General features: G+C 43.7%; 1 protein-coding gene across 1 annotated transcript; it reads right to left on the bottom strand.

Moving 5' to 3' along the window:
- Positions 1 to 85: 85 nt before the first annotated feature.
- On the bottom strand, positions 86 to 13,293 carry FRG1 (FSHD region gene 1). The gene is made up of 9 exons (XM_045017762.1): positions 13,149 to 13,293; positions 12,562 to 12,629; positions 10,390 to 10,512; positions 9,264 to 9,321; positions 8,884 to 8,998; positions 8,377 to 8,481; positions 5,168 to 5,259; positions 4,153 to 4,263; positions 86 to 3,008 (listed from the first exon to the last, which is right to left on the bottom strand). The coding sequence occupies exons 1-9, from the start codon at positions 13,208 to 13,210 to the stop codon at positions 2,972 to 2,974; spliced, it is 771 nt and encodes a 256-aa protein (XP_044873697.1). The 5' UTR covers positions 13,211 to 13,293; the 3' UTR covers positions 86 to 2,971.
- Between the last annotated feature and the right edge of the window lie 13,707 nt (positions 13,294 to 27,000).

Genomic DNA, 27,000 nt, shown 5'->3' with positions numbered 1-27,000 from the left:
CAACATAACTTAAAGACTCATTCCTAAACAAAATTGAGACTGCTGAGCTGAATAGTATTTAGAAAAGGATTAGCCACACAAGGTGTGTGAGAGAATCTTTTATTGGACAACTTCTGTTGAGGAGAGAGACAAGCTTTCGAGCTTACATAGAGCTCTTCTTCAGGTCACTGCATACAAAAAAGGATTAGACATTTATATAGTTCAAGTAAATGTCCAGCATTAGAATTATATTTAGGAAAGGCTATAAACCCTCATACTTCAGGGCATATGTAACAGAGATTAAGGAGAAACTTTTCTGAAGGTCAGGTTAGATCACAATTATCTACTGTGGGGTTTCTTGCACTCACGTTTGATGCATCTGTTAGTTGATACTGTCAGATACACTGAATAAAATGGACATAGAATGAAATGGACAAAAGTGATGGCAATTTCTCTTGTTGTTCTGATTAGTTTATCATGTTGTTAGTCATTCTTACAGCTTGGCATGGCTATGGTCCTTGCTTTAAGTTAATGTCTCTGTATTCTAACTTATTTCTATCAACCCCATAAGTCTTATGGGCCTTCCAGTGAACTTACTATTTAAGGGCGTGTCTACATGGAAAATTATACCAGTATAATTATACTGGTAGCATGGCTGTAAATTTCCTCATGTAGACAAGTCCTCTGCTCAGGCAAAATCTCACACAAAAAGGCTTGGGAAGGAAAAATGGCAGAGTTTCTGCCAATTTTTCTGTTGAGTAATGTTTGACCACCCTGTGAATAAGTAGATCTGCTGAGATCTACCTGGAGGCAAAAGCCATATGCTTGGAGGCCCTCTGACTCCACTACAGCTCTGGAGGTCTCTTGATCCTCCTTCCAACTCCTTGGCAGCAGCAAATGAGCCATGTGACAAAGATTCCCCTTGAAAAGCTACTTCCCAACAGGAGGGATACAGCCCCACGTTATATTAACTTTTGTGCGAGATCCCTGCAGCATGGGCAGGAGAATGTGCATTCCCAAGCACTTCCCTATCTCTCCTATGATTTCTCAGACCTGCAGAGGGCTCTCTTCAGGACTGGGGACACAGGGGAACAGTACAACTGATGGTTCCCATCCTTCCATGAGGGAAACCTAGGTGCAGAGTCCCCTCTGCATGAAGGTTAAACAGAGAATGATCTGGTATATCTAGACAAACAGCAACAAGGGATAAAAAGTAGGTGATAATATAATGGACAAGTGTTATGGTTTTTATTTTTTTCAATATATACATTTTCTAAAAAACTAAGAGTTGGACTCCACTGCTCTATGTTATCTAAAGCTTGGATCTTTTATCTTTTTAAGAGTATAAAATAAAACAGACCATTAGATTCCTGGCATTAAAATCATGTGGGAGAGCCAACAATCAAGGTGCTTAGTTAGCAGAGAACTAGTAAACTTTCCCAAGCACCCATCCTAATCCTGATACAATAAATAATCAGTTAACTTTTCATGTGATGAGGGACGGTAAAATTCTGTGTGTCAGCTGAGAGTTTTTCAGCAATATAAATCTGCACAAGCTATGCACCTGTTTTTCTTATGACTCCCTGACAACAGTGACACATGCTTTCATATGTGTATACGGCTCTACTAGTGCAATTATTTCTTAACTGGGCTTCAGCACCAGTTGTAACTTGTTCTGAATATAGGCAATTAAGTTCACCCTGTTTCATTTTTACATAGGCTGGCTATGAAATGACATCACTTTAAACTGGCAGTACTGTCTTTCAGCCTTACGCTGATAGGTATTTATGCTCAGACTCTACCTGTTCTTTTAATGATCTCATTTTTATGCCTTAGGTCAGGCGTAGTCAATTATTTTTTGTCAAGGTCCAAATTTCTTGGTTAAGAAATAGTCAAGGTCCTGACGCCAGATAACAATAATGACAATAGTAAGTAAATAAAAGATTTTGGGGGCCATTCAAAAGTGTTTGGCGGTCCAGATTTGGCTTGTGGTCTCCTTATTAACTACCCCTGCCTTAGGTTATAGGCAATTGCATGCTCCAAATTTAAAACCACAAAAAACAGTACAGACTACACGTTGCATGTAGGTAACTTAAATTATGGCCTTCACAAGAAGTAAGATTTGAGATGAAAAGGCTGAGCATGGTAACCAAGAACTTTTTGAAGACAGGTTAGAGCTGAATTGTGAAGGTGGTGTTGCAATCAGTACAGTTGGAATAATTCCCATAAACGGATTTTATTAAAATAAAATTATGGTAACAAGCATAAATAGCAACCAGCATTCTTCGTAATAATTATTAGGAATGCACAGTATCTGCATTTTAAACATTCTTTAACATTTTTACTTTAAAAGATAGCAACAAGTCCATCTAACAGCTTTAAGTTAGCAAAATTTGAAAGAACATAAAAACATCAGCAACATATGAGTAATTAAGGGATCTCCTTTTCTCATAAAAAACCTCAATTTCTACATTTCTTCATTTCTCCATACTGTTTCTCAAGTACATAGTTTATGCAAGTATTCACTTAATGACCCATTGTTCTCTATAAATATTGAAAACCACTCTAGATCCTCAGCTGGTATCAGGCAGCATAGCTTCACTGAAGTCAAGCTGAGACTTCAGTCCCATATGTTCAGAGAGATATTAGTTTGATAAAATATTTATTTATTCATGAAAATACAATTTGTCAGGGCAACTTTGTAGTTTGGTTCTGTATTCAGCTCTTCTCTTCTTGATTGTTCATCATGACCTTCAGACTACTGAGTTGCTTCTCTCAACCTTCGACAATTCAATTTGCTAAAGCTATTTGGTTTTGGATCAAATTCTGCATACCAAATTTCAATACTGTGTAAAGTAACTCTAATGAGAAGTAGGAACAAAAAAAGTCTTTGCATTAATAAAGTCACTTTTGCAAAATGTCTTATTCGGATAGTATGTTCAGATGGACAACCAAAGGATATAAAAGCAAGCAAACAAGCGAATTGTTTTTGTCACTTGCAGTATCTATCGGCTTTCAATTTTGCTCGCCTATATGAAAGAGAAGACAGACAAAATTTAGGTTACACAACAGCTATGTAAGTGAACAGCCTGATAATCACAAGACATGAGTAGGCTGTTATAACATTTGCTTCTACTTAACTTTGGAAAATTTGCAAATGACATTAGAAGCCTGTTAGTACTTTTGATTTGTTTGGTGGCTTTGTTACTTTGCACAGTTAGCATTTGCTCTTGCATTAGAGCTGTAAGGAATATGCCCACTGGTTGCACATGCACCCTTAAAATTTTGGAGTTTTCTGACTTCTGAATCATGAAGCCTTAGTCTTTTACTGTTTTTTTTAAATGGACTTTCAAAGATGGGGAATGTAAAGAAAAATTATTCCAAAATCAAAAACTATTAGGCTGGACATCTCTGGCATGCCACATCACATACAAGGAAAGGCTTCACTGGAGTACACATCGAACATCATAGAAAACATTATGCCACGTTCATAAATTTTTCAGTTGCAGAAGTCAATGCAGTGGGGGAGGGCTCCTATGGAACCCTAATGCCTTAAATCAACATATCAACAATTGTACAGAGGTGGAAACAGTTCTTCACAATATTTTTTGCAGCTGAGTTAATTACTTATAGGTACACAATACAGCTTTCTTTTGCTTAGAACACTGGTAAGTAGTGCTTAGAATATTCTGCATTCCCCAAATACTGCACCTGTACAAAGTGCTATTCTCACACCCTCATAGCTTGGTCAAACCAAGACTGGTTTTCACTAGACAATGTGAAAAGAATCCTCAATAACGGCTATTTCCCTACAAAAATGCAACTTTTTATCCCCGTTTTGACGTTAGGGTTGTTGAAAAAAATAAAAAGTAAGAATTTTGCTTTTATAATACAGTATTATTGTTCTCCACTCTCCTTGTACTCCATTGATTGAACCAGTTTTACTCAAGCTTTCCATAAAAGTTTTCTTTCAGGTAGAAACCAGGCAGGCCTGAAAAATTTCAGCTCAAAAGGGGAGTTTCAAAAATATATAGGCAGCAGAAAATGGACTATAGTGAGAACATTTAGGCAATCTTAACTCTAGTTGTCTTGAGCATTCCAGGTATATCACAGATTCATCTGTCAATAGCTTTCATTTAGTTAACAACTGGAATTATTTGGATTTTAAAATACCTGTCCAGCAGTGTCTCATGGAAAGTGCCTTCTTTTCTAGCTTTTTTGAGAGCTTTACTATCTTCTTGGCTTATTTTGAGCTTACGGTCTTGGAAACTTTGGAACTTCTTTCTGCAAACAATGAACAGTGTGAAAATAGCTCCAGTTCTATTGAAACTTTATATAATAAAATGCAATAGTTGTGCTGGGATTTCTAAGTTCAATTCCTGGATTAGACTGGTGGCCTAAAAGTAGAACAAGATGCAAGAGAATCTATAATAGTCTCACATGTTGCACTGAGTGTTGTAGATGCAATATATTAGAATCATAGAATATCAGGGTTGGAGGGAACCTCAGGAGGTCATCTAGTCCAACTCCCTGCTCAAAGCAGGACCAATCCCCAACTAAATCCCCAAATGGCCCCCTGAAGGATTGAACTCACAACCCTGGGTTTAGCAGGCCAATGCTCAAACCACTGAGCTATCCCTCCCCAAGGGACACTGTGTTCTGAGTTCATGGGTGGCGGGTACAATAGGCCAGGCGTGTTGCTGCCGCAGCTGCTGGACCCCTGGTTGCAGGGTTTGGTGGCAAAGTTTTTGCTTTATTATGCCCCAAGCAGGTTCTGGGGTGGCTGAGGAGCTGGTATGTGCCTCCTCAGCCGCCTTGGAACCTGCACTGGGCATATCAAAACCGTCTTCTAACAGATGCTTTTCCCTTGGGCAGGTTGGGTCCAGGGAGGGGAGGGGAAGCATGGTGCAGCTTCTGCCAGCCCTGGGCTCCTCCGGGCATGGGTGGGGGGGAAACAGAGGAGGGGAGGCTCGTCTGAGAGGGAAGACTGTCATTCAGCAGGAACCTCTCTGGGTGGTTAATGTGCAGTGCTGACAGATTCTGAAGAGAATTTCATTTGACTAGAAGAATGGTGGGTCAGGATTGTTTTAAACAAGGGGAGATGGGAATCCTTTGTGCTCAGATATGGAAATGGATAATTTATTTTAGATGTAGAAGGCTGGCAGCTATATAGCTTTCAATTACATACACATAATTGATTTCACATTGTTTAACATTTCCTTTGTCTTCTTCTGGAATGTCATCTTTCTGCTTAGCTTCTCTTTCAGCACAAGTACGGATCTAGTTATTAGGGAAAAAGGAAAATAGAAAATGTACATTATACGAACTACAATTGATAGTAAGAAAAAATTAAACAAATTCTAACTTCTCCTGGTACTCAAGACATTACAGATGTTGGATTTTTGAGTAGGTCTTTTCAGTTTCACAGCTTGTTAGGATGTAACCAAAGATCTCTTAACAAAAAAGTTGGTTCTATTCTAGTTAATTGTTTTTATAAAGCCTTTGCTCCTACCTTGTAATTTTATATATAAAACGTACAAACACTAAACTACATTTCACATATTTCTTGACTATACAAACAAAATATATTCTGAATCTACAGTATTAAATACTACATTTAAATGATTAGCCAAGATTCATGCTGGGACCAGTTCCCCCGGGGTGCCACTTGGAACTGGGGTACCACTGAGCTCGCCTGACCCACCAGCCTGGGTTCCCTTTACAGTGTGCTGCTGTGACAGGCTCTCAAACTCCCTTCCTGCACACACACAGGTCGGGCCACACCCAGCTGCAGTTTCACACAGATGCTGAGATCAGCTCTGCATGGGAAAGCTCAATTAAGGAATTGCCCAGCATTCAAGTGCACACCCCCTCTGGATTGTAAACCCAAAATTGTCTTGTGCTGCACAGAGAACTGTACAGTGTAAGTTCATGAAATTCACTCCCTCCCTCCATGTGGAGAAGATTTGCACAGCTTTTTGCCCCCCAGTTATGAATTCCACAAACTGGTTTTAGAAAAAACAAAAACAAGTTTATTAACTACAAAAGATCGATTTGAAGTGATTATAAGGGGTAGTGAACAGATCAAAGCAGATTACTGAGCAAATAAAACAAAGACACAAACTAAGCTTAAGCTACTAAAGTAACTGGTACAAATACCGAATTTTAACCCTAAGGGTACGTCCATACTACCCGCCCGGGTCGGCGGGTAGCGATCGACTTCTCGGAGTTTGATATATTGCGTCTCATCTAGACGCGATATATCGAACTCCGAACGCGCTCCTGTCGACTCTGGAACTCCACCACCGCGAACGGCGGTGGCGGAGTCGACGGGGGAGCCGCGGACTTCGATCCCGCGCCGTCAGGACGAGTAAGTAGTTCGAACTAAGGTAGTTCGAGTTCAGCTACGCTATTCGCATAGCTGAACTTGCGTACCTTAGTTCGAACCCCCCCCCCAGTGTAGACCAGGCCTGAATGTTGTTTTAAGCAGATTGCAGAGGTTCTTGAAAGCAAGCTTCTCTTGCTTGAAGCTTAAAACTCCAGGTATTCTTTCGCAGACTAGACACCCTTCCAGCGTGGGCTCAGCTCCTCTTCCCCCAGTCCTTGTTTCTAAGGCCTTGTCTACACTGTTACTTTACAACGCTGCAACTGTCTCGCTCAGGGGTGTGAAAAAACACCTCCCTGAGCGCTGCACATTTCAGAGCTGTAAAGTAGCAGTGTGGACAGTGCACTAGTACTTGGAGCTACTCCCCTTGTAGGGGTGGTTTTTTTTTTTAAACAGTGCTGGGAGGGCTCTTTCTCAGCGCTGGTGCCGCAACTACACAGGCAGCGCTTTAATGTTGCGAGTGAAGACATACCCTTAGATGTTTCTAGCAGTCATCCTGGGCAGGGATTCAGTGAAGAATGAACCAGAATTATGTCACTTCCCTGCCTTAAATGGGTTTTTACATATGGCTGGAATCCTGTGTCTTCCAGTGCGATTCCCACTCTTAGCCAGTGGAAGCGTACTGATTTTATCATGGAGTCTAGTACCAGGTGACTTGATCACATGACCCAGCAGCCATAACTCAAAGTCTATTTGCAGAGTCCACAGGAAGGCTTTCCAGGAAGGTGGGATATTAGCATCTTTGAAGACCTATTGTTTTTCGTAATGGCCCTTTCCTGCGAGCAATCTAGACCGACCACATTGTTTAGTGGGCGTTCCCCAGGTATAAACACATTTGTAATAGGTGAATAGACAATATTCCTAACCTCAGATACAAAAATGTACATGCATACAAATACGATAATCATAATCATAACCATTCCAATGGTATCTCACATGACCCATCTTGCATAAAATACATCTTAGTTATGCCATTATCATAACAGTATTTCTACAGATTATATGGGACGTTATGTCACACATGTTTTGAAATAGTTAATGCTCTGCTATAGATATGCAATTAAAACAACATTATCTGTACTTGGCAAAATGAAAGAGGACTTGGAGACTCCTATTTAAATTGTATAATCTTACGAGACTGAGTTCTTAGCAAATTTTATATATCAAGTTTTAGATTAAGTTGATGGAATTTTAGAAACTAGAAATCAAGACAAGAATTTTTTTTTACTGATTTAATGTCCAGGAGTGACAATACAATGCATTTCTAATTTAACTGATGTTGAATTATAGATGGATCTTAATTGTTTTTCCATTACAAACTGTGATAATCTTATATCAGAGGGGTAGCCTTGTTAGTCTGGATCTGTAAAAAGCAACAATGAGTCCTGTGGCCCCTTAAAGACTAACAGATGTATTGTTTTTACTAACCAGGGACATCTAGTACTTACATCCGACACCGCCAAGGAAAACCCAAGTTGCTGTCAGTTACTGGCAAGGAGGAAGTGGTACACTTCTGAGCAAGTGTTGAACAAATAATGTAGCATACTATTAGGGAGTAATTTGCTGTCAGAAGTACAATCTGGTTTGTTCAGACTGAAAAAGACAGTGACTACTCTTGGTCAGAGATCTTGTGGCATTCGCACAAGAGTAAGGAGTTTGCAATCCTGGTTACCTGGTATAAGCCAGTTTTGTTGAGTATTCTGCCTACCTGCAATTTCAAATGAGAATAATTCTCTTCCTATCTTAAATAAGCAGCACATTTGTTGAAAAGCTGCCCCATACCGCCTTGGAGATGTCTGCAATTCAGTGATGAATGAAGATGCTCTTTTATGTGCAGTTTGTAAAGTGAATTAGAAAAAATCATGGTGAAAGGGATTATGTAAACTTAAGATGTTAGAATGTTTGTTCCATAAATATTATGGATTGTGCATAGTTTTGCATTTTCTATTATAGCATTCAAGCTGATAATATAATTATAAAGTATATATATATATATCACACACACAAATTACCTTTATCATTTCTTCTTCCCTTGCAGTTTTACTTTTGGCTTCTATATCTCCCTCTTCATTACAGGTGATAAAGCAGCTATTTGCTGCTAATAAAGCCATTTTCCCCTGTTAAAATACCACCACTTAAGTTAGTACTGTGAACAAATTTTAGACACATGCCTTAAGATTTTAATTCTAGAATACTCCAGAAGACACCACAGATGTCTTCTCACCTTCTGCCTAAGGAACTCTTAGTAGCCAGCTTTGGGGATCTGCTGTCTCTTTTACTCTTACATTGTATATTGCTGCCAAAACAGACAAACATTTTGATTTAAAATCTTTAAAAATACAGTAATTTACCCACCTGCAATCTACAAGTTAACTATTCTTTATAATCTTGCAATACCTGTCATGTCATTGCTTTACCACCTGTATGGAAGTGCATCCCATTAGCACTATTAATGTTAAGTTTAAAACAACAATTTTTACCAAGAACATCACTTGCAGTTAATATTAAGGATAGCTTACATCTTGGAAGACAGGTTCCCATTGCTCTCTTGATCCTATTGCATCTGATCGTCCAATAACAAGACCATCTGAATTTATGCCAAGGTATTTGCCATAGCCAGACTTCAGTGCAATTCTTAGAGAAATGAGGGGAAAAGATGCAGAATGTTTTAAAGTTAAAACACTTTAAAATATTCAGTATATCAAAGAGGTTCAGTATTTTGGTTTTAGCTATACTTCTAAGAGCTAGCTGTTATAATAAAGGAGATTTTAAGGAGGGATATTTAGCTTTGATTCAGTGTAAGAGATCTCATATAGCAGTCTAAATGAGACCTGATAGACATTCTTGAAGTAAAACCTGCACAACATCAAATTTTTCAAAACTCCACTGGAGTAATTACCTGGTGTCAGACAACTTTACTGCTGTAAACTGCTCAGGAGGACTAGGTCCATCATCCTCTGAAAGAGAATTTTTTTGAAAATTATTATTAGGTATAAAGAATTAGATATACAATTTTTGAATGTATGAGACTAAGTTTAAATAAAGCTGATAAATTATACAAGAATTATTGGTGTACAATACAGGAAAAGGCTATAATGCAGGGCCAGATATTGATATAAATTTTCAAAAGAGTATCCAACTACTGTAAAAACAAAAAAGAGTTTTATAGGAGTTATCTAAGCACCTATATGATTAGCACTCTACAAGACACAAATAAAGCCAATCCCTGCCCCCAACAAATTTAGGATTGAGAATTTATAGCAATTCATGGAAAATGTATATCTAAATCCACTGAATTGCTTTGTGAATCTCAGCCTTATATAAGCGTCTCATAACAAAATGTACTTGCACTGTTTTACTTGAGCGCATGACTGGAATTCAGTATTTTAAAAGCCACCATCACTTTTGTAACATCAGGAATGATATACTGCTGCCATTCCTGGACTGGCCGTTACCTTACTCTGGGGTTGAAAGACATCCAAATTCACTCTGCTTCCACAGTAGGGTTTCTCTACTTGAGCTGTGGCTCTCTCACTCCCAGAGTGAGGGAAAGACCAGCTACCAGGCCACCTCCACAGAACATCTACATAACAATTACAGCACCCTTTAATGTGGAGTGGGAGTTGTTGGTTGGTAAATGAGGGTCCTAGTCTGACTTGAGTTTCTCTTTTTATTAGACAAATTGACCTCATACTGGTTTTGCATGGTTACTTACAAGAGTCATACTGCTTTCCATTTTGTTAAAGGCCTAAACCTACAGGTGAGCATCAGGAAAGGAACTGAATTGCACGTATAAGGAAAACATCAAGACTAGCTTAGAAAAATTGATTAGTGGTCATTCATTAGGATTCAGTTATCCTCTTCGCTATGCTATGCAGACATATAGGATAATATTTTTTATTATATATATTAACTAGCATCACTATAAAAAAATCTTTAGTTTATTGACTTGAACAAAAACTCTCCATTTAGCAAATACATTTCATACCTCAACACTGCAAAATTTCTCTTTTCCCAATACAAACCTTTATGTGGTGCTCCAAGTGTAAAAAGGCCATTGTCAAGAGCGTGGATATAAGCTCCGTTGTCCAGTTCTATTGCCACAGTTCCTGTGATTTCACCAAAATTTTTTACTGCCCACCAGCTTCCTAAAATATAAGAAAATGATATAACATAGCACACTTACAACTTGATTTTAGCCAAATACTATTATTATTTGAATTAGCATAGCACCTAGGAGCCCTATCATGGATCAGAACCCCATCATACTAGGTGTTGTACAGAACAAAATGATGGTCCCTGCCCCAAAGAACTTGCAACTGACTTATAAGATAGGAGACCACAGATGGATACAGGCAGACAGGGGAGTACAAGGAACCAAGACAGTATTCGTTAGCATGACAGGCAGTGGTCTTAGCATACTTGCAACCTAACTGTCATCGGTCTTTTTGTAGGAGTCATGGCAAAGGAGAGGGTTTGGAGGATAACCATGTTTGTGGGGAACTGCTCTTAAGCATGAGGGACAGCATGGGAGAAAGCATTAAGGTGCTATTTGAAAATTTAATAAGTGGGTGATAGAGGCTGGCATCAATGGCAGAGACGAAGTGGGTATTCACCCACGAAAGCTCATGCTCCAATACGTCTGTTAGTCTATAAGGTGCCACAGGACTCTTTGCTGCTTTTACAGATCCAGACTAACGCGGCTACCCCTCTGATACTTAACATCTCAACTGTGAATGAGAAGTTATAGGTAGGGTTGGGATACACTATGCAGGGCTTTGAAAGTGAAGAGCAGCAGCTTATATTTGACATGATAGAGAAGGGAGAGCCAGTGGAGGGTTGCAAAGAGAAAGATGATATGGTCAAACTAACAGGCTAGGAATATGATCTTTGCAGCAGCATTCTGAATGGATATGAGTGGGATAAGACTGCATTTGTTACGGATGTTAAAAAGAGAAAAGGATGGTCCAATGATTGGGACGACGAGAGCCTGCACCACCGTGTTAGCTGCATGTATGGATAGGAAAGGCTATATCTTAGAGAAGTTTTGCAGAAAGAATCTGCAAGATAGCTTAAATATGAGGACCTAGAGAGGTCTGAGTTGAAGATGATGCCCAGGTTATGTGCCTGAGTGACAGCAGGAAGATGGTTTTGTTCATGGTGATTGAAAAAGAAAAGTGTTGCAGGAAGGGCATTGAGGAAAGATTAAAAGCTGTTGTAGCCACACAGAGCTTCAGCTGATGGCTAGACATCCATGAGGAGAGAGACACAGGTTGAGATTTTAGTCTGGGTAGGAAATAGATCTTATCTAGTAATATGTAGTAGCATGATAAGCTTCTACTGTTTAGGCAGTTTGCTGTGATAATTATATTTAGCATTATTTTGCTCTTGCAGTAAAACAATTGCAATCCAGAAGCTGAACAAAAGTGTTCTGCATCATTCCCTTTAAAGTGAATAAATGACAAACACCAAATACCCTATTTGACTGATGGCACAACACACTGCAATTAGAAGTTGGACTTAGTTATTGGAAAGATTATTTGTAGCCTTAAACTTAGAATGGCCTTTTCCTCTTTTCTTGGAAGCAGCCCAAGAGAACATCGTGTGTGTAGACAAACAGAGGCTATTGGACATCAGACCTCCCTTCTACCCCATATAAAAAAAGATTTCTGTTCAGATTTTTTAAACAGTCATTCATTTATTTTTCTTTACTACAAGGACTATGATTTATAGCAGGGGTCGGCAACCTCTGGCACGCGGCTCGGGCCGGGCCAGTTTGTTTACCAGCCGCATTGGCAGGTTTGGTGGACCGCAGCTCCCACTGGCCGCAGTTCGCCGTCCCAGGCCAATGCGGGAGGCAAGAAGCCGCGGCCAGCACATCCCTCGCCCGCACCGCTCCCCATTGGCCTGGGACGGCGAACCGCGGCCAGTGGGAGCTGCGATCGGCCGAACCTGCCGACGCAGCAGGTAAACAAACCGGCCTGGCCCACCAGGGTGCTTACCCTGACGAGCTGCATGCCAGAGGTTGCTGACCCCTGATTTATAGGTTTACAAACATGCGTACAAATATAGTAAACCCAGAAGGGTTTTGTATTCATGCCAGAAGCCCAAACAAGAAAACAAAACAAACACCCTAATTTTTCCTGTCTTTATCTTTACTTCTATACTGGTGTGCACGTCCTTTAAAGCCAACTCACCAACAATATCAAGCTGATCTTCTGCATTTTCTTCTCTTTTTCTTTTCTTATCTCTGTGTTTTTTCTTACTGCAAAGCGAGACAACAAAATAGCTAAATAATAAACCTTCCCTAACTAACCGTGTGTGTCTGAATCACCACCACTAATACACAGTAGCACAGTGGAGGAGAGGGAGAGGGGGGCAGGTCACTAGGGCAACCCTTGGCTTCACAGACCCAGCTGTCCGCAGGCTCACGTTGTACCCATCTCAGAAGTCGGTTTTTAAACCGCTTTACTCAAAACTGGGCACGTCCCCGTGTGGACGCTCTTGCTGGGGTTTAGTTTACACCTGATCCCTGTCAGTTTAAGCTACAGCGAGCCAAGGCCGCTTCACTCCGGAACGAGCGCGTCCACACGGGACGGGGGACAGCGCGCGCTCCGGCCGACGCGCAGTGACTTCAGGGCTGGGGAGGAAGGGAGTGAGCCTCGGGCAGGGCCCCCGTCTGGGGGCAGCAGACGGAGACGGACCGGCCTGTCCATGCCGGGGGGCGGGGCTCATCGAAGCGCGCTGGCGACCAATGGGGAGGAACGTCCCGGCCGCTTCGCACCTTTTCAGCTTCGCCCCCTTGAGAACGAGCTTGGTGGATTTCACGCAGGTATATTCCGCCATCGCTGAACTACGGAAGCCCCCGCGCAGCGGCACAGACAGACAGCCCACCCCTTCCGGCACCTCGGACGGGGGCCGCAGAGGGACAAATGAGAACGGCCGGCCCTTAGTCAACGCGTGCGGACGGCGTGCACATGCGCACTGGGGAAGTGACGCCTCTGCCCTCACCTGGCTGCTCCCGCCCCCTACGGGCGGGTGTTGTGAATGTCTCTGCGCCAGCAGGGCTGCAGGCGGGGGTCCCCCCCCCGCCCCGCCCAAGGGGGCCGGGCCCTGGCGGGGGCAGGGCAGAGTCACAGCGGCGGGGCGAGGCCCTTCACGGGATGGGTTTGGGAGGCGGGGGGCGGGGCGGGTTACAAGGAGGGGACAAGGTCTCGAGCTGCCACTCAGTGCTGGGCTGATGCGGTGCTTGTGCCCGCGCTGGTCTCGGGTGCGGGATTGCCAACGCCAAAGGCTCCGCGCCCGCCGCGGCGGCTCCCCCTCCCCCGCGACTCTCAGTCATAAGATTGAAAAAAACCCGACCTGGCTTCAGTGTGTTTGTCTTGTGAGTTTTCACTCTAGGGGGCGCTTGTTTGCAAGCCTCAGGGCTAGAGATTATGTCTACACTGCAATTAGATACCCACGGCTGGCCCATGCCAGCTGCCTCCGGTGCTTGGGGCTCTCTGACTAAGGGGCTGTTTAATCCAGGGCTGCCCGTGGGGCGGGGGGGGGGGGAGAGCAAGTGGGGCAATTTTCTCCAGGCCCCGCAGGGGCCCCCACATGAGTTTTTCGGGGCCCCTGGAGCGGGGTCCTTCACTTGCTCCGGGGGTCCCAGAAAATTCTTGCGGGGCCCAGGCCCCTGGAGTTTCTTCCACTCTTCTTCAGCAGTAATTCAGCGGTGAGGGGTCTTTCCGCCCTAGGACCCGCCACCGAAGTGCCCCGAAGACCCGTGGTGGGGGGTCCTTCCACCCCGGGACCCGCCGTCGAAGTGCTGGGTCTTTGGCGGCAATTCAGCAGTGGGGGCCCCGCACCACCGAAGACCCCAGGCCCGCTGAATCCTCTGGGCCGCCCTGGTTTAATTGCCATGTAGATGTTTGGGCTTGGCCCCCTCCCGCCTTGCAGGGTCTTAGAGCCCAGGCTCTGGCCATAGACCTAATGTCCACATTACAATTAAACAACCCTGTGAGCCCGAGCCTCACAAGCCCAACTCAATTGGCAAGGGCCAACCACGGGTTTTTAATTTCAACATAGACATACCCATAGTCTATGTCTACACTACAACTTCCTTCATCAGTGTGTAGAGTATGTGTAACTGACACCACAGTGAAAAGCAGCCTGTGTCCACAGTACAGTGTGTGGCCACAGTGTTGATGAAAGGGTCTGGCTGGGGAAGGCAGCAGGGAAAGGCTCAGCAGCAGGGAGCTGCCAAAGCTTTTCCATGCTGCCTTCCCTCTGCCAGAATCTTTCCCCGCTGCTGGAGCCTTTCCCTGTGGAGGGGAAATACTCCAGCAGCAGGAAGGCAGTAGGACACTACACGGCTAAAAATAACTATGTAGATGGCGGGAGGTACCGCTTGGGTGTGTAGAGTGTCATGTAGGGGACATAACCAAAGGGTTCAGGTGTGTTTTTACTCGCCTAAGCAGTACTTCACCATCTACACTACTATATATATTTATGCTGGGGTGTGCATAATGTCTGTATTCTACATGCTATCAAAAGGGGTATGCAGTATAGATTTACCCTAAAGGTTTTATAGTACAGCCTATCACCATAATATCTGAGCATCTTCCACATACAATCAATATCAATAGCCAAGACCCAATGGACTTTATGAGGTCTCTGGCCCTTCTTCCTTTTCAGGGTCAAAACTCTGTTTGGGATAGGCTGATTCTTTTTTTTCTTTTTGGGTGGTGATGGAAGGCATTTGGAAATAAAAGGGTTGTTTGAACTATGAGCATCACATGTTGAAAAAGCTTTCTCAAAGGGGAAGGCTTTGCAACATTTGGTAAAGATGGTCACAGTCTAGATTCACCTGATTTCTTCAGGAAAATTGTTCCATAGCCAAATCGCTTCAACAGAGAATACTTTGTCCCCAGCTCTCACATGCTTTATCCTGGGCTTTCAGATCTTATTGTCTCAGAGGAGTTCAGCTGTCACGGTGGTTCAGAGATCAAAAATTAGACTTTGATGTAGGTGGGCCTTGATCCATTAATTACTTAGAAAATCAGTACGAAAGCCTTAAACTAGCATCAGAAACTAGTGTGATGGGCCACACTAAGGCCTGGTCTATACTGGGGGGGGGGGTTTCGAACTAAGGTACGCAAGTTCAGCTATGCGAATAGCGTAGCTGAACTCGAAGTACCTTAGTTCGAAGTACTTACCCGTCCTCACTGCGCGGGATCGAAGTCTGCGGCTCCCCCGTCGACTCCGCCACCGCCGTTCGCGGTGGTGGAGTTCCGGAGTCTAGATGAGACGCGATATATCGAACTCCGAGAAGTCGATCGCTACCCGCCGACCTGGGCGGGTAGTATGGACGTACCCTAAGAACTTAAAGAAACTTGAGCACAGGCTTGATGTGTTCTTGGTGGCCTGAGCCATGGAGAAGGTGGGCAGCCACATTCTATACCAGCTACAGTGAGTGCATCATCTGCATATTCATTTTCAGATATGAGTTACAGTAATCCAGTCTGGAGGTGACAAATGCATGGATCAATATGGCCAGGTCCTTGTCTGCGTGAGAGGGACAAGTTTCATATCAAGCTGGAGGTCAGAGAAGGCATTTTTGGAAAATGATGCTTCCTGGTCATCCAAGCTTAGTGAGGGGTCAAATAGGACCCCGAATGAGGGCTGCATGCCTTTGATGGAAGGCGAAGACAATGACTTGGCCAGGTCTTACAAGCTGTTCTTCTTTCTGACCAGCACCACTTTGGTCTTACCTGAGTTCAGCTTGAATCAGCTGCTCTTCATCCAAGAGCTTATTTTCTGTAAATGTTCTGACATTTAAAAAGTGGTGGTGGTTGCATCAGTTGAGAATGAGATATATAGTTGAGTATCATTGGCATACTGTTGAGAGCTAAGCCCATAGCATCTCATTCTCTCTCCCAGTGGTCTCAGGTAGATATTGAAGAGTTGGGGGGATAGTAGGGATTGCTGCAGGACCCTTAGGTGAAGGTCTTCAGAGGGAGAAGAGTTACCCATCACTACTCTTTGAGTTATGCTAAAGAGGAATTATTGGAGCCACTAGTGCTGGGTTGTCTGCTGTGTCAAGTAGGAAAGTTAGTAGTACTTTCTGGTCCATGGCGTTAAAGGCTGCAGAGAGGTCCAGTAGCATGAGCGTGGAGATTTTACCTGTGCCCATGGTCATGAGGAGATTGTCTTCTAATGCCACTTGAGCCAGTTATGTGCTCTAGTCTGAACACTGTGAGGCATTCAGGATGTTGACTGATGTCACATATTGTTGGAACTTAGTGGTTACTACTTTCTCAGTTATTTTGCCCAGGAACAGGATGCTGGAGATAGGTTAGTAGCAGGGCCGGCTCTAGACCCCAGCGTGCCAAGCGCGCGCTTGGGGCGGCATGCCGCTGGGAGGGCGGCAGGCGGCTCCGGTGGACCTCCCGCAGGCATGCTTGCGGATAGTCCGCTGGTCCCGCGGCTGCAGTGGACCTCCCGCAGACGTGCCTGCGGATGCTCCACTGGAGCCGTGGGACCAGTGGACCCTCCGCAGTCACGTCTGCAGGAGGTCCACTGGAGCTGCGGGACCGGCGACCGCCAGAGCGCCCCCCGCGGCGTGCTGCCCTGCTTCGGGCGGCGAAATTCCTAGAGCCGCCCCTGGTTAGTAGATGGAGAGAGATTCAGGACTGAATGTTGGTTTCTTAAAGTTTGGGTTAACCGTTGCATTTTTCAACAAGTCTGGTAGTTACTGGTATGTTTTTTTCTGAAAGAGGCACTGACTATTTCCTTTAGTATTAAGCATAGTTCTTCGCTGGTTTTCACCAGCCAGAAGGAACATGGATCCATTTCACAGGTTCATAGCTCTAATAGTCTTTGCGGCTTCTTGAGCTTCGGCATTATGTGATGGGCCACACTAAGAACATAAGAACAGCCATACTGGGTCAAACCAAAGGTCCATCTAACCCAGTATCCTGTTTTCCGACAGTGGCCAATGCCAGGTGCCCCAGAGGGAATGAACAGAACAGGTAATCATTAAGTAATCCTTTCCCTGGTGCTCATTCCCAGCTTCTGGCACTGAGTCAGGGGTGGTAGAGTGAATAACACAATCTAGTCATGGGTGGAATATTCTTTCACAATTAGCTCCATATGTAATACATTTATCTTATCAATGACATATGCGGATAGCTCTTCACAATGGTCAATGCTTGGCTTTGGAGTCTGGGCTGTGCAGTCTGGGTTGATTAGCCAATTCATTATGCAAAATAACTCTGCTGGCTGGAATTCTGCTGTGTTGATTACAGAGGAGTAGAAGGCTCATTTTGCCTCCTATATTATAGTGTTTATATACTTTGTTTTGCCATTGTTAGTATGTTAGTATCTAATATGAGAACAAAGATGTCCTGACCATTTCTGATTAAGAATATAATGTGTTATAAGGGATACACAAAAAAGTTAGCAAAAGCGAGTGAAATAGCTGGTTTTCTTTGGTAAGATTTTATAAATAAATGGAAGAAATAACAGATTACAGTTTGTTACATATACATCAGATAAACTGTCAAGTATGATGGGTAGCTGTGTTAGTCTGTAGCCATTAAAACAACGAGGAGTCCGGTGGCACCTTAAAGACAGATTTATTTGGGCATAAGCTTTCGTGGGTAAAAAACCCACTTCTTCTTTAAACCCATGAAAGCTTATGCCCAAATAAATCTGTTAGTCTTTAAGGTGCCACCGGAGTCCTCGTTTTTATCAGATAACTGAAATGTCTTCTCTTTATATTCTGCTATTTGTCCACCAGATGTTGCTGTATCCACAAAAATACATGAAAATTAACAAACTTTTGAAAAATATAATGCTTATACTTTTGTTACAATTTGCTAATGATATCTGTCTGATCCTGGAAAGTCTTACACACTTGCTTAACTTTGTGCATTTTGAGTGGGCCATGAAGAAACTAAGCACTGTAATTGAGCATGTGTGTAAGTTTGTGCAGGATTGGGGCCATATTTATTACACTTATTATTTCATTTTTCTCATTACATTGGAGAAGGGTGCTGAGAATATACATTCCTAGTGCTTAAAAAAAATGTAGGCATGAGTTTCTCAAGCTCCCATAATGTGAGACTTAAGTTCTCTTCTTTTTAATGTGTATAATTTTATTTACAATAATTACATATTTTGAAGTATTTTTCATTTCAGTGACACTAACAGCAAAAAGACATCATTACATTATACATACAAAACTATGAAATCTTCTCCCTCAGGGCAAAGTCATTCCATCAATCAGAAAACAGTGTCTAAAATAGTGCCATTTTAGGAAAGCTATTTACATTCTAATTTGCCAGTTAGTATTTTTGAAATTAAAACATTTCCAAAATGTGCTAACTATGATTGTTTAAAAAAGTGTAATGGTTCATTTTCTTTATGGTAGTGGAAATAACTAGAGCCTTGGTATATGAAAATGTAGAAAACAAATCAACCTTTTTTTTCATAGATGGATTTTGTTACTGGTTTGGAATTTGCTGTATGTGCTTTTTTTTTTTTTTTTTTTTTTTTTTTTTTTAAATAAAGATCCCTGAAGAGTGAGATCATTTGCTGTCTCTCATGCAGATGGGGCACTTTTGCTGAGGTGTCGTTTGCAAAATGGGCACCTTCATCGCTCAAGTTATAAAAAAATCCTTATGAACAACATGTCTCTAGGACATTTTGAAGTGATGGAAATAAAGAGATGAAGTAGTGCTTGCATGGATATAGCCAAGCACTCTAGATGCATTTGCTAGAGATGGGCCTGAACCAAAATCCCAGATGTGAGCGTCCTTGAACTTTGGGATCTGAACTTTGCATGGGTCTAGGTCTAGCTCTTTTATTTATAGTTAGGAAATGTGGAAATCTTCCAGGTTAAGATAAACTCTAGTGGTGAATGAGCTCTCTTAATAGTGGAATTGGCTCAATTTCTCTTTCTTTACAACTGTGGGTGGCCTTCCTAAAATATCTCACTCTTGGCAGATATAACAAGCTGCATAAAAGGTAGGTTGTGTGAGGTTTATATTTTGCTTGGTAATTTGGAGGAAGGAAGTCTGATCTGAGGTGGAGCTTAGGCTGCCACCTTGCAATGCTTTGTCACAACATTCCAAAATAGCTGTGTGATCATGCTGATGCATCGCCATAATATCATGATGCAAGTCATGATGTCAGGGCACAGCCTCTGGATGTCAAAATAGAGTCATTTTGATCTACTATATTTTGAAAATGTTTTTATTGTAACTTCTGGATACTACAGATGCCTTGAAAATTGCCAGTTTTGTTAAATAAGAAGTTTAATTTCAGATTTTTACATGGACAAGTAAACGTTCTCAAACAAGCATTTTACAACTTTAGTCAATACATGATACAGTATTTAGGGTATCAGAAAAAACATAAGAGCTAATAGTAAATTTTTGCTTATGTGACAGATTTTGATCATAAATCCTCCATGATGCCTAGGTTTGTCAATTTTCTAATCCCACAAAACTGAACACCCTAGCCCCACCCCTTCCCTTAGACCTCACCCCCAGGCTCCACCTCCACTCACTACATTCCCCCTCCCTTGGTGGCTCGTTTTCTCCCACCCTCTCTCACTTTCACTGGGCCGGGGCAGGGTGTGGGGTGTGGGAGGGGTGAGGGCTCTAACTGGGGGTGCAGGCTCCGGAGTGGGGCCAGAAATGAGGGGTTCAGAGTGCGGGAGAGAGCTCTGGGCTGGAGCAGGGAGTTGGGGTAGGAGTGGTTTTGGGTGCAGGAGAGGGTTCCAGGCTGGGGGGGTGGGGCCGAGGGTTTGGAGTGCAGGAGGGGACTGCAGGTTGAGGCAGGGGGTTGGGGTGTGGGAAGGGGTGAGGGTTCTGGGCTGGGGGTGAGGGTTCTGGGCTGGGGCTGGGGATGAGGGGTTTGGGGTGTAGGAGGGGGCTCCAGGCTAGGGGGTAGGGCCAAGGGATTTGGAGTGCAGGAGGGGGCTGCGGGTTGAGGCAGGGGGTTGGAGTGTAGGAGAGGGTACAAGCTCTGGGCTGGGGGTTCAGGGTTTGGGGTGGGGCCGTGGATGAGGGGTTTGGGATGGAGAAGAGGGCTCTGGGTTCGGGGGGGAGAGGCTCAGGGCTGGGGTCGGGGGTTGGGGCTCAGGGTTGGGGCGTGGGCTTACCCTGGGTGGCTCCTGGTTAGCGGCGCAGCAGGGTTAAGGCAGGCTAGTTCCTACCTGTGCTAGCACTGCGCTGCGCCCTGGAAGTGGCCAGCAGGTCCGGCTCCTAGGCTGGGGGGGAGGGCTCCGCGTGCTGCTCTCGCTTACAGAAACCCCCCAGCTCCCATTGGCTACAGTTCTGGCCAAAGGGAGTGCGGAGCTGGTGCTCGGGGTGGGGGGAGCGTGCAGAGCCCTGTGCGCCCTTCTTCCTCTCCCCCCCCTGCCTAGAGCTGGACCTGCTGGTTACTTCTGGGATGCAGCGCAGTGCTAGGACAGGTAGGGACTAGCCTGACTTAGCCCTGCAGCACCGCTGACCAGTGCTGCCGGGAGCTGGCAGGGTCCCTTTTCAATGGGGTGTTCTGGTCAAAAACCGAACACCTGACAGCCCTAGGGATGCCTTTTACCATGGGCGGCACATGACTCCCGCATTTGGGGAGGCTGGGCCTCACCGCCAGAAGCTCCCTAGAAGTGAGAGGGGCCACCAGTGCCTGGACTATGGTCCTCCCACTGCTCTGTACCAAGGCCCACCCCCACTCAGCCTCCGCTACACCAAGCCCCACCCATGCTCCACTTGGTAAGAGAAGGATGTGGGAGTGGAGCTTTCAAGGTTCCCTCCCCACTCTGAACTTTAGGGTACAGATGTGGGGACCTGCATGAAAGACCCCCTAAGCTTATTTACCAGCTTAGGTTAACAGTGAGTGCCACCACCAAGCGTGTTCCAAATCTTAGGGGAGAGCCACTTGGAACTCTGCCTTTCCCCAAATATTTCCCAAGTCCCTAACCTCCCCCTTCCTGGGCAGATTTGAGACTAATTCCTCCCCCCAAAGTCCTTACACCCCTTTTCCTGGGTAGGCTTGAGAGTATACCCTCACCAATTAGTCCTGGTGAACACAGATCCAAAACCCTTGGATCTTAAAACAATGAAAAATCAATCAGGTTCTTAAAAGAAGAATTTTAATTAAAGAAAAATGTGAAAGGAATACCTCTGCGAGATTAGAATGCAAGATAATCTCACAGACAAACAGATCCAAAACACAGAGGGTTTCCCTCTGGGCAAAACTTTAAAGCTACACAAAGAACCCAATTTTATCCTCCTTGTATTTTGCAAAAGAAATCACAAATAGAACATAAAAGTAATCTAATACATTCCTTCTCTAAATACTCACTACCCTATAGGAGTGGGATGGCTCCTTCTTTCTCTGTGTCCGGCAAAAAGCACATACCCCGCACAGACAAAAGACTTCTTTTCCCCTTCCAGATTTTAAAGTATCTTGTCCCCTTATTGGTCCTTCTGGTTAGGTGTCATCTAGGTTTTGTGAGCTTCTTAACCCTTTACAGGTCAAAGAGGAATTAACCCTTAATGGTATGTTTATGACAGGAGCCTTGGGACGGAGCGTGGGTGGGGCCATGGCTTGGGCGCCCTTTGGGCGGCGCTCCCAAGGGAGCAGATTGCCGGTGCCCCTCTAAAGGGAGGTGTACCACAGTCTGTTTGGGGAGGCCCTCCCCGGGCCTATTATACACACCGCTCACATTCAGAAATTGTGCAGATGGCAGGAGGAGGCATATCACCAGAACAGAGATGCCTGGAAATATTATATCTTTGTAATGCATAATATTTTAGGGAGGAATGGAGAGAATGCAAAAGGCAGTGGGATTTTGCTTAACCATTAAATATAGTGCTCCTCCTCTGCACAGGACTGCTGCCAGAGTCAAAGGGCAGCAAAGCCATGGAACAGCTCTGCAGCTGTTCCATGGCCCTTTTGGCCCCTATAGATTTGCCTGGGATTAATCCTTCTGATTTCATTTTATCCTCTTGAGTGCATGATATTATCTGCTCTTTCCCAAATTAAAGTCTATTGTTCTTTTTCCACTAACTCTTCCTGGTTTTCATATATTGGCCTTTCCCTTCCTGTTTCTTAGTAATCATTATTATATTGTAATCAAATTGAAGGTCCCTTGGTTTGTCATAATTACATTAATTCCCTGCGGTAGATAGTTGATGTGGCCCAATGTATTGATCTCATTGTGCAAATATGCTAGCTTCACATCCTGGGAGAAATGAAAACACGGGGAAAGAAAATGAGGCAATAGCCAACTTTTCAAACAACTGTCTCTAAAATTCTAGAGAGAATTTAGTGATTGGAGTTTCATGTGATTCCATTATTGTTGAGGTTAGTCTTTTTCTTTTTAGTATATACCGAAATTTAATTTCTGTATGATTTTCCAAAGCAACTGCTACCCAGTGTTTACCTTTATCACATCAGACTGATTCCTCAAAAGGTTTCTTCCTCACAGCTGGAAGCAAAATAGGCCAAGTTCTCTGTAGCTCTGGGAGAGACTGTCAGCCTCCACAATCTCCTCCTCTCTGAGGGAAGAATATATAAAACCCACTTTCCCCCTTTTCTCAGGATTCCTTATTCTTGCCTGAGAAAATGAGTCTTGCCCGACCTGTACTTCAAGGCTTCAGTCCCTGAGCCCTAGATAGAATTACTGTAATAACCCAAGTTTTCCTCAAACTACCAACTGCTACCTCAGCAGTTGTTTTTTCATTCTCAGCAATTATTTCCTCTTTGCCCTTGATCTGTGTTTGCAGAAAATCCCCTGGAACTTAGTATGCTTCCTTCTTGAAGGGCCATATTTCCGAAACAGGGTCCTTAGTTGTGTAGCCCAGTGATATTTTTCAGTGTTGTAGAGGGCCCATCCCATAACCCTTTGTTTTCCTTGACAGCACATGACTGGTTTACTTCCCTCACCCCAAATCTTGTGATACAATGCTGGATGTCATTTATAGTTTCCCTAGACACTTGAATTGGCAGAGCTTAAAAAGAAAATGAATCCTTGGCAGGTTGTCCATTTTCACTGCTGCTATTCTCCCCAGCCATAAAACTGTAAGCCTTTTCTTCCTAAATTATGTTTGCTGTCCCACAGGAATGCTGTATAATTTCTTTATTCAGTTTTGTCTAACTGGACTAAAATGTTCACTGCCAAGGTATTTGATTGTTTTCATTGCCCATTTTAATTGGAAGAGCTGTTGTAGGTGACTTTCCTCTATTTTATCTTATAGAGCTTCTGATTCTGTGTCATTTGTCCTGAATCCAGATACTAAACCCACAAAATAATTTTCTTTACACCCAATAGGAGTGAAATTCTTGAGTTTTTAACAACTTATTTTAAAAAAAAATTGTTTTGGGGAAACTTAGTATGTGTGAAAGGTGGGAAAAAGCCCAAAGAATCATTATCTGCAGAACAGGCGCAGCACAGGCAGTGGCAGAGCAAGCTTCCTGGCTTGAAAAGAAAACCTCTGGTGTTCATTTTCCATGTCCATTCGGACTCTAGTCTCACTACTATGACTGTGGCAAAGGTATCTGTGACACTAGCAGACCAGGTTTCAGCTCATGCCGAGGCCCTTAGGCCTCAAGTGAACACTGACATGCGTAGGTGGAAACCAGTCTGGCTCATGGGTGTGTTATAGGTAAAATAGGCATTAGGTTTATAAAAATGCGTTTGGTGTTTATGAAATGCTTGTAAGTTTCCGCATGCATGAAACTCACTTATAATATCTGTATCCCATGTTATAAGACAATATTTAAGTGTTTGCTCTGTAACTGTAAAAGTGTTTACTCTGAAACTCATACCATCAGCCAGGAGAGAAACATTACCCAGTGTGAAATACTAGTTTGCCACAGTAGGTGTTATCTCTGGCCCAACAAAAGAAGGCCTATAGACACCAGGCAAACCACTGTGGAATATCAGAGGACAAAGGACTTTCATTGATTGCTCCCCCACACCCTATGAAGAGGAGATGTGCATGTGGATTCGTCCCATACATTTGAACTCTGGGGGAAGGGAATAAAAATCCCTGACAAGAAGAAAGGGTATGTTCGTGCTGCTTGTACTCTGAGGGGATGTGGCGTGGGAGGGTCCTAGAGCCTGAGCTCCAGCTCAAGCCTGGAAGTCTACACAGCAATGAAACAGCTCAGCAGCCTGAGCCCCATGAGCCCGAGTCAGCTGGCATGGGCTGGCTGTGGGGTTTTCTTTGTTGTGTAGACATATCCGGAGGGGCAAGGATTACTAAGCATAAGCAAAAGATCCCCAGTGCTTGGCCTGGGTTAGCCCTCCAGGACAGATAGCGTTAATCATAGAATTCAAGATCAGAAGGGACCATTATGATCATCTAGTCTGACCTCCTGCAAGATTCAGGCCTCATATGCCGATCCACCCACTCCTTAAGCAAGCGACCCCTGCCCCATGCTTTGGAGGAAGGCGAAAAACCTCCAGGGCCACTGCCAATCTACCCTGGAGGAAAATTCCTTCCCGACCCCAAATATGGCGGTCAGCTGAACCCCGAGCATGCGGGCAAGACTCTCCAGCCATACCCTCTGGAAAAAGGCTAACAATATCCTATCATTGACCCATTGTACTAATTACCAGTGTGGCACTTAATTGACCTATTGACTAAGCCCGTTATCCTATCATACCATCTCCTCCATAAACTTATCTAGCTTAATCTTAAAGTCATGGAGGTCCTTCGCCCCCACTGTTTCCTTTGGTAGGCTGTTCCAGAATTGCACTCCTCTGATGGTTAGAAACCTTCGTCTAATTTCAAGCCTAAATTTCCTGACTGACAATTTATATCCGTTTGTCCTCGTGTCCACATTAGCACTGAGCTGAAATAATTCCTCTCCTTCCCTGGTATTTATCCCTCTGATATATTTAAAGAGTGCAATCATATCTCCTCTTATCCTTCTTTTGGTTAAGGAAAACAAACCGAGCTCCTCAAGTCTCCTTTCATACGACAGGCTTTCCATTCCTCGGATCATTCTAGTGGCCCTTCTTTGTACCCGTTCCAGTTTGAATTCATCCTTCTTAAACATGGGAGACCAAAACTGCACACAATACTCCAAATGAGGTCTTACCAACGCCTTATATAACGGGACTAGCACCTCCTTATCCCTACTAGAAATACCTCGCCTAATGCATCCCAAGACCGCATTAGCTTTTTTAACGGCCACATCACATTGCCTACTCATAGTCATCCTACGATCAACCAGGACTCCTAGGTCCTTCTCCTCCTCCGTTACTTCCAACTGGTGCGTCCCCAGTTCTTGTTAGTCATCCCTAAATGCATAACCTTACACTTCTCACTATTGAATTTCATCCTGTTACTAATACTCCAGTTTACAAGGTCATCCAAATCTCCCTGGAGGATATCCCGATCCTTTTCCGAATTTGCAATACCTCCCAACTTGGTGTCATCCGCAAACTTTATCAGCCCACTCCTACTTTTGGTTCCCAGGTCAGCGATAAATAGATTGAATAAAATCGGACCCAAAACCGAACCTTGAGGAACTCCACTGGTAACCCCCCTCCAACCCGACAGTTCCCCCTTCAATACGACCCTCTGCAGTCTCCCCTTTAACCAGCTCCTTATCCACCTCTGGATTTTCATTTCGATCCCCATCTTTTCCAATTTAACCAGTAATTCCTCATGCGGTACCGTATCAAACGCCTTACTGAAATCAAGATATATTAGATCCACCGCATTTCCCTTGTCTAAAAAATCTGTTACTTTCTCAAAGAAAGAGATCAGGTTGGTTTGGCATGATCTACCTTTCGTAAATCCATGCTGTAATTTGTCCCAGTTGCCATCGGCCTCATACTCCGTAACCACTCTCTCCTTTAAAATTTTTTCCATGACTTTGCATACTACAGATGTTAAACTAACAGGCCTGTAGTTACCCGGGTCACTTTTTTTCCCCTTCTTGAATATAGGAACTATATTAGCTAATCTCCAGTCAAACGGTACAACCCCCGAGTTTAGAGATTTATTAAAAATCATCGCTAACGGGCTTGCAATTTCACTCGCCAATTCCCTTAATATTCTAGGATGAAGATTATCCGGGCCCCCCCGATTTACTTCCGTTTAGCTGTTCAAGTTTGGCTTCTACCTCAGATACCGTAATGTCTACCCCCATATCTTCATTCCCATCAGTCCCTCTATCACTATTCCTTAGCCCTTCATTAGCCTCATTAAAGACTGAGGCAAAATATTCGTTCCGATATTGTGCCATTCCAAGATTATCCCTAATCTCCACTCCGTTTAAAGTTTTAAGCGGTCCCACTTCTTCCTTCTTGGTTTTCTTCCTATTTATATGGCTAAAAAACCTTTTGCTATTGGTTTTAATCCCCTTCGCTAGGTCCATCTCCACCCGGCTCTTTGCCTTTCTCACTGCTTCCCTACACCCTCTGACCTCAATAAGGTAGGTTTCTTTGCTGATCCCTCCCATTTTCCACTCCTTGTACGCTTTCTGTTTTTTCTTAATCACCCCTCTAAGACGCTTGCTCATCCAGCTCGGTCTAAAACTGCTACCTACAAGCCGTTTTCCCTTTCTTGGGATACATGCCTCTGACAACTCCTGCAACTTCAACCTGAAGTAACCCCAGG

This window comes from Mauremys mutica, chromosome 5 (genome assembly GCF_020497125.1).
Source record: "Mauremys mutica isolate MM-2020 ecotype Southern chromosome 5, ASM2049712v1, whole genome shotgun sequence".
Taxonomy (NCBI): domain Eukaryota; kingdom Metazoa; phylum Chordata; order Testudines; family Geoemydidae; genus Mauremys; species Mauremys mutica.
Note: the sequence above shows the minus strand (reverse complement) of the source record. Positions and strands in the feature narration are given on the sequence as shown.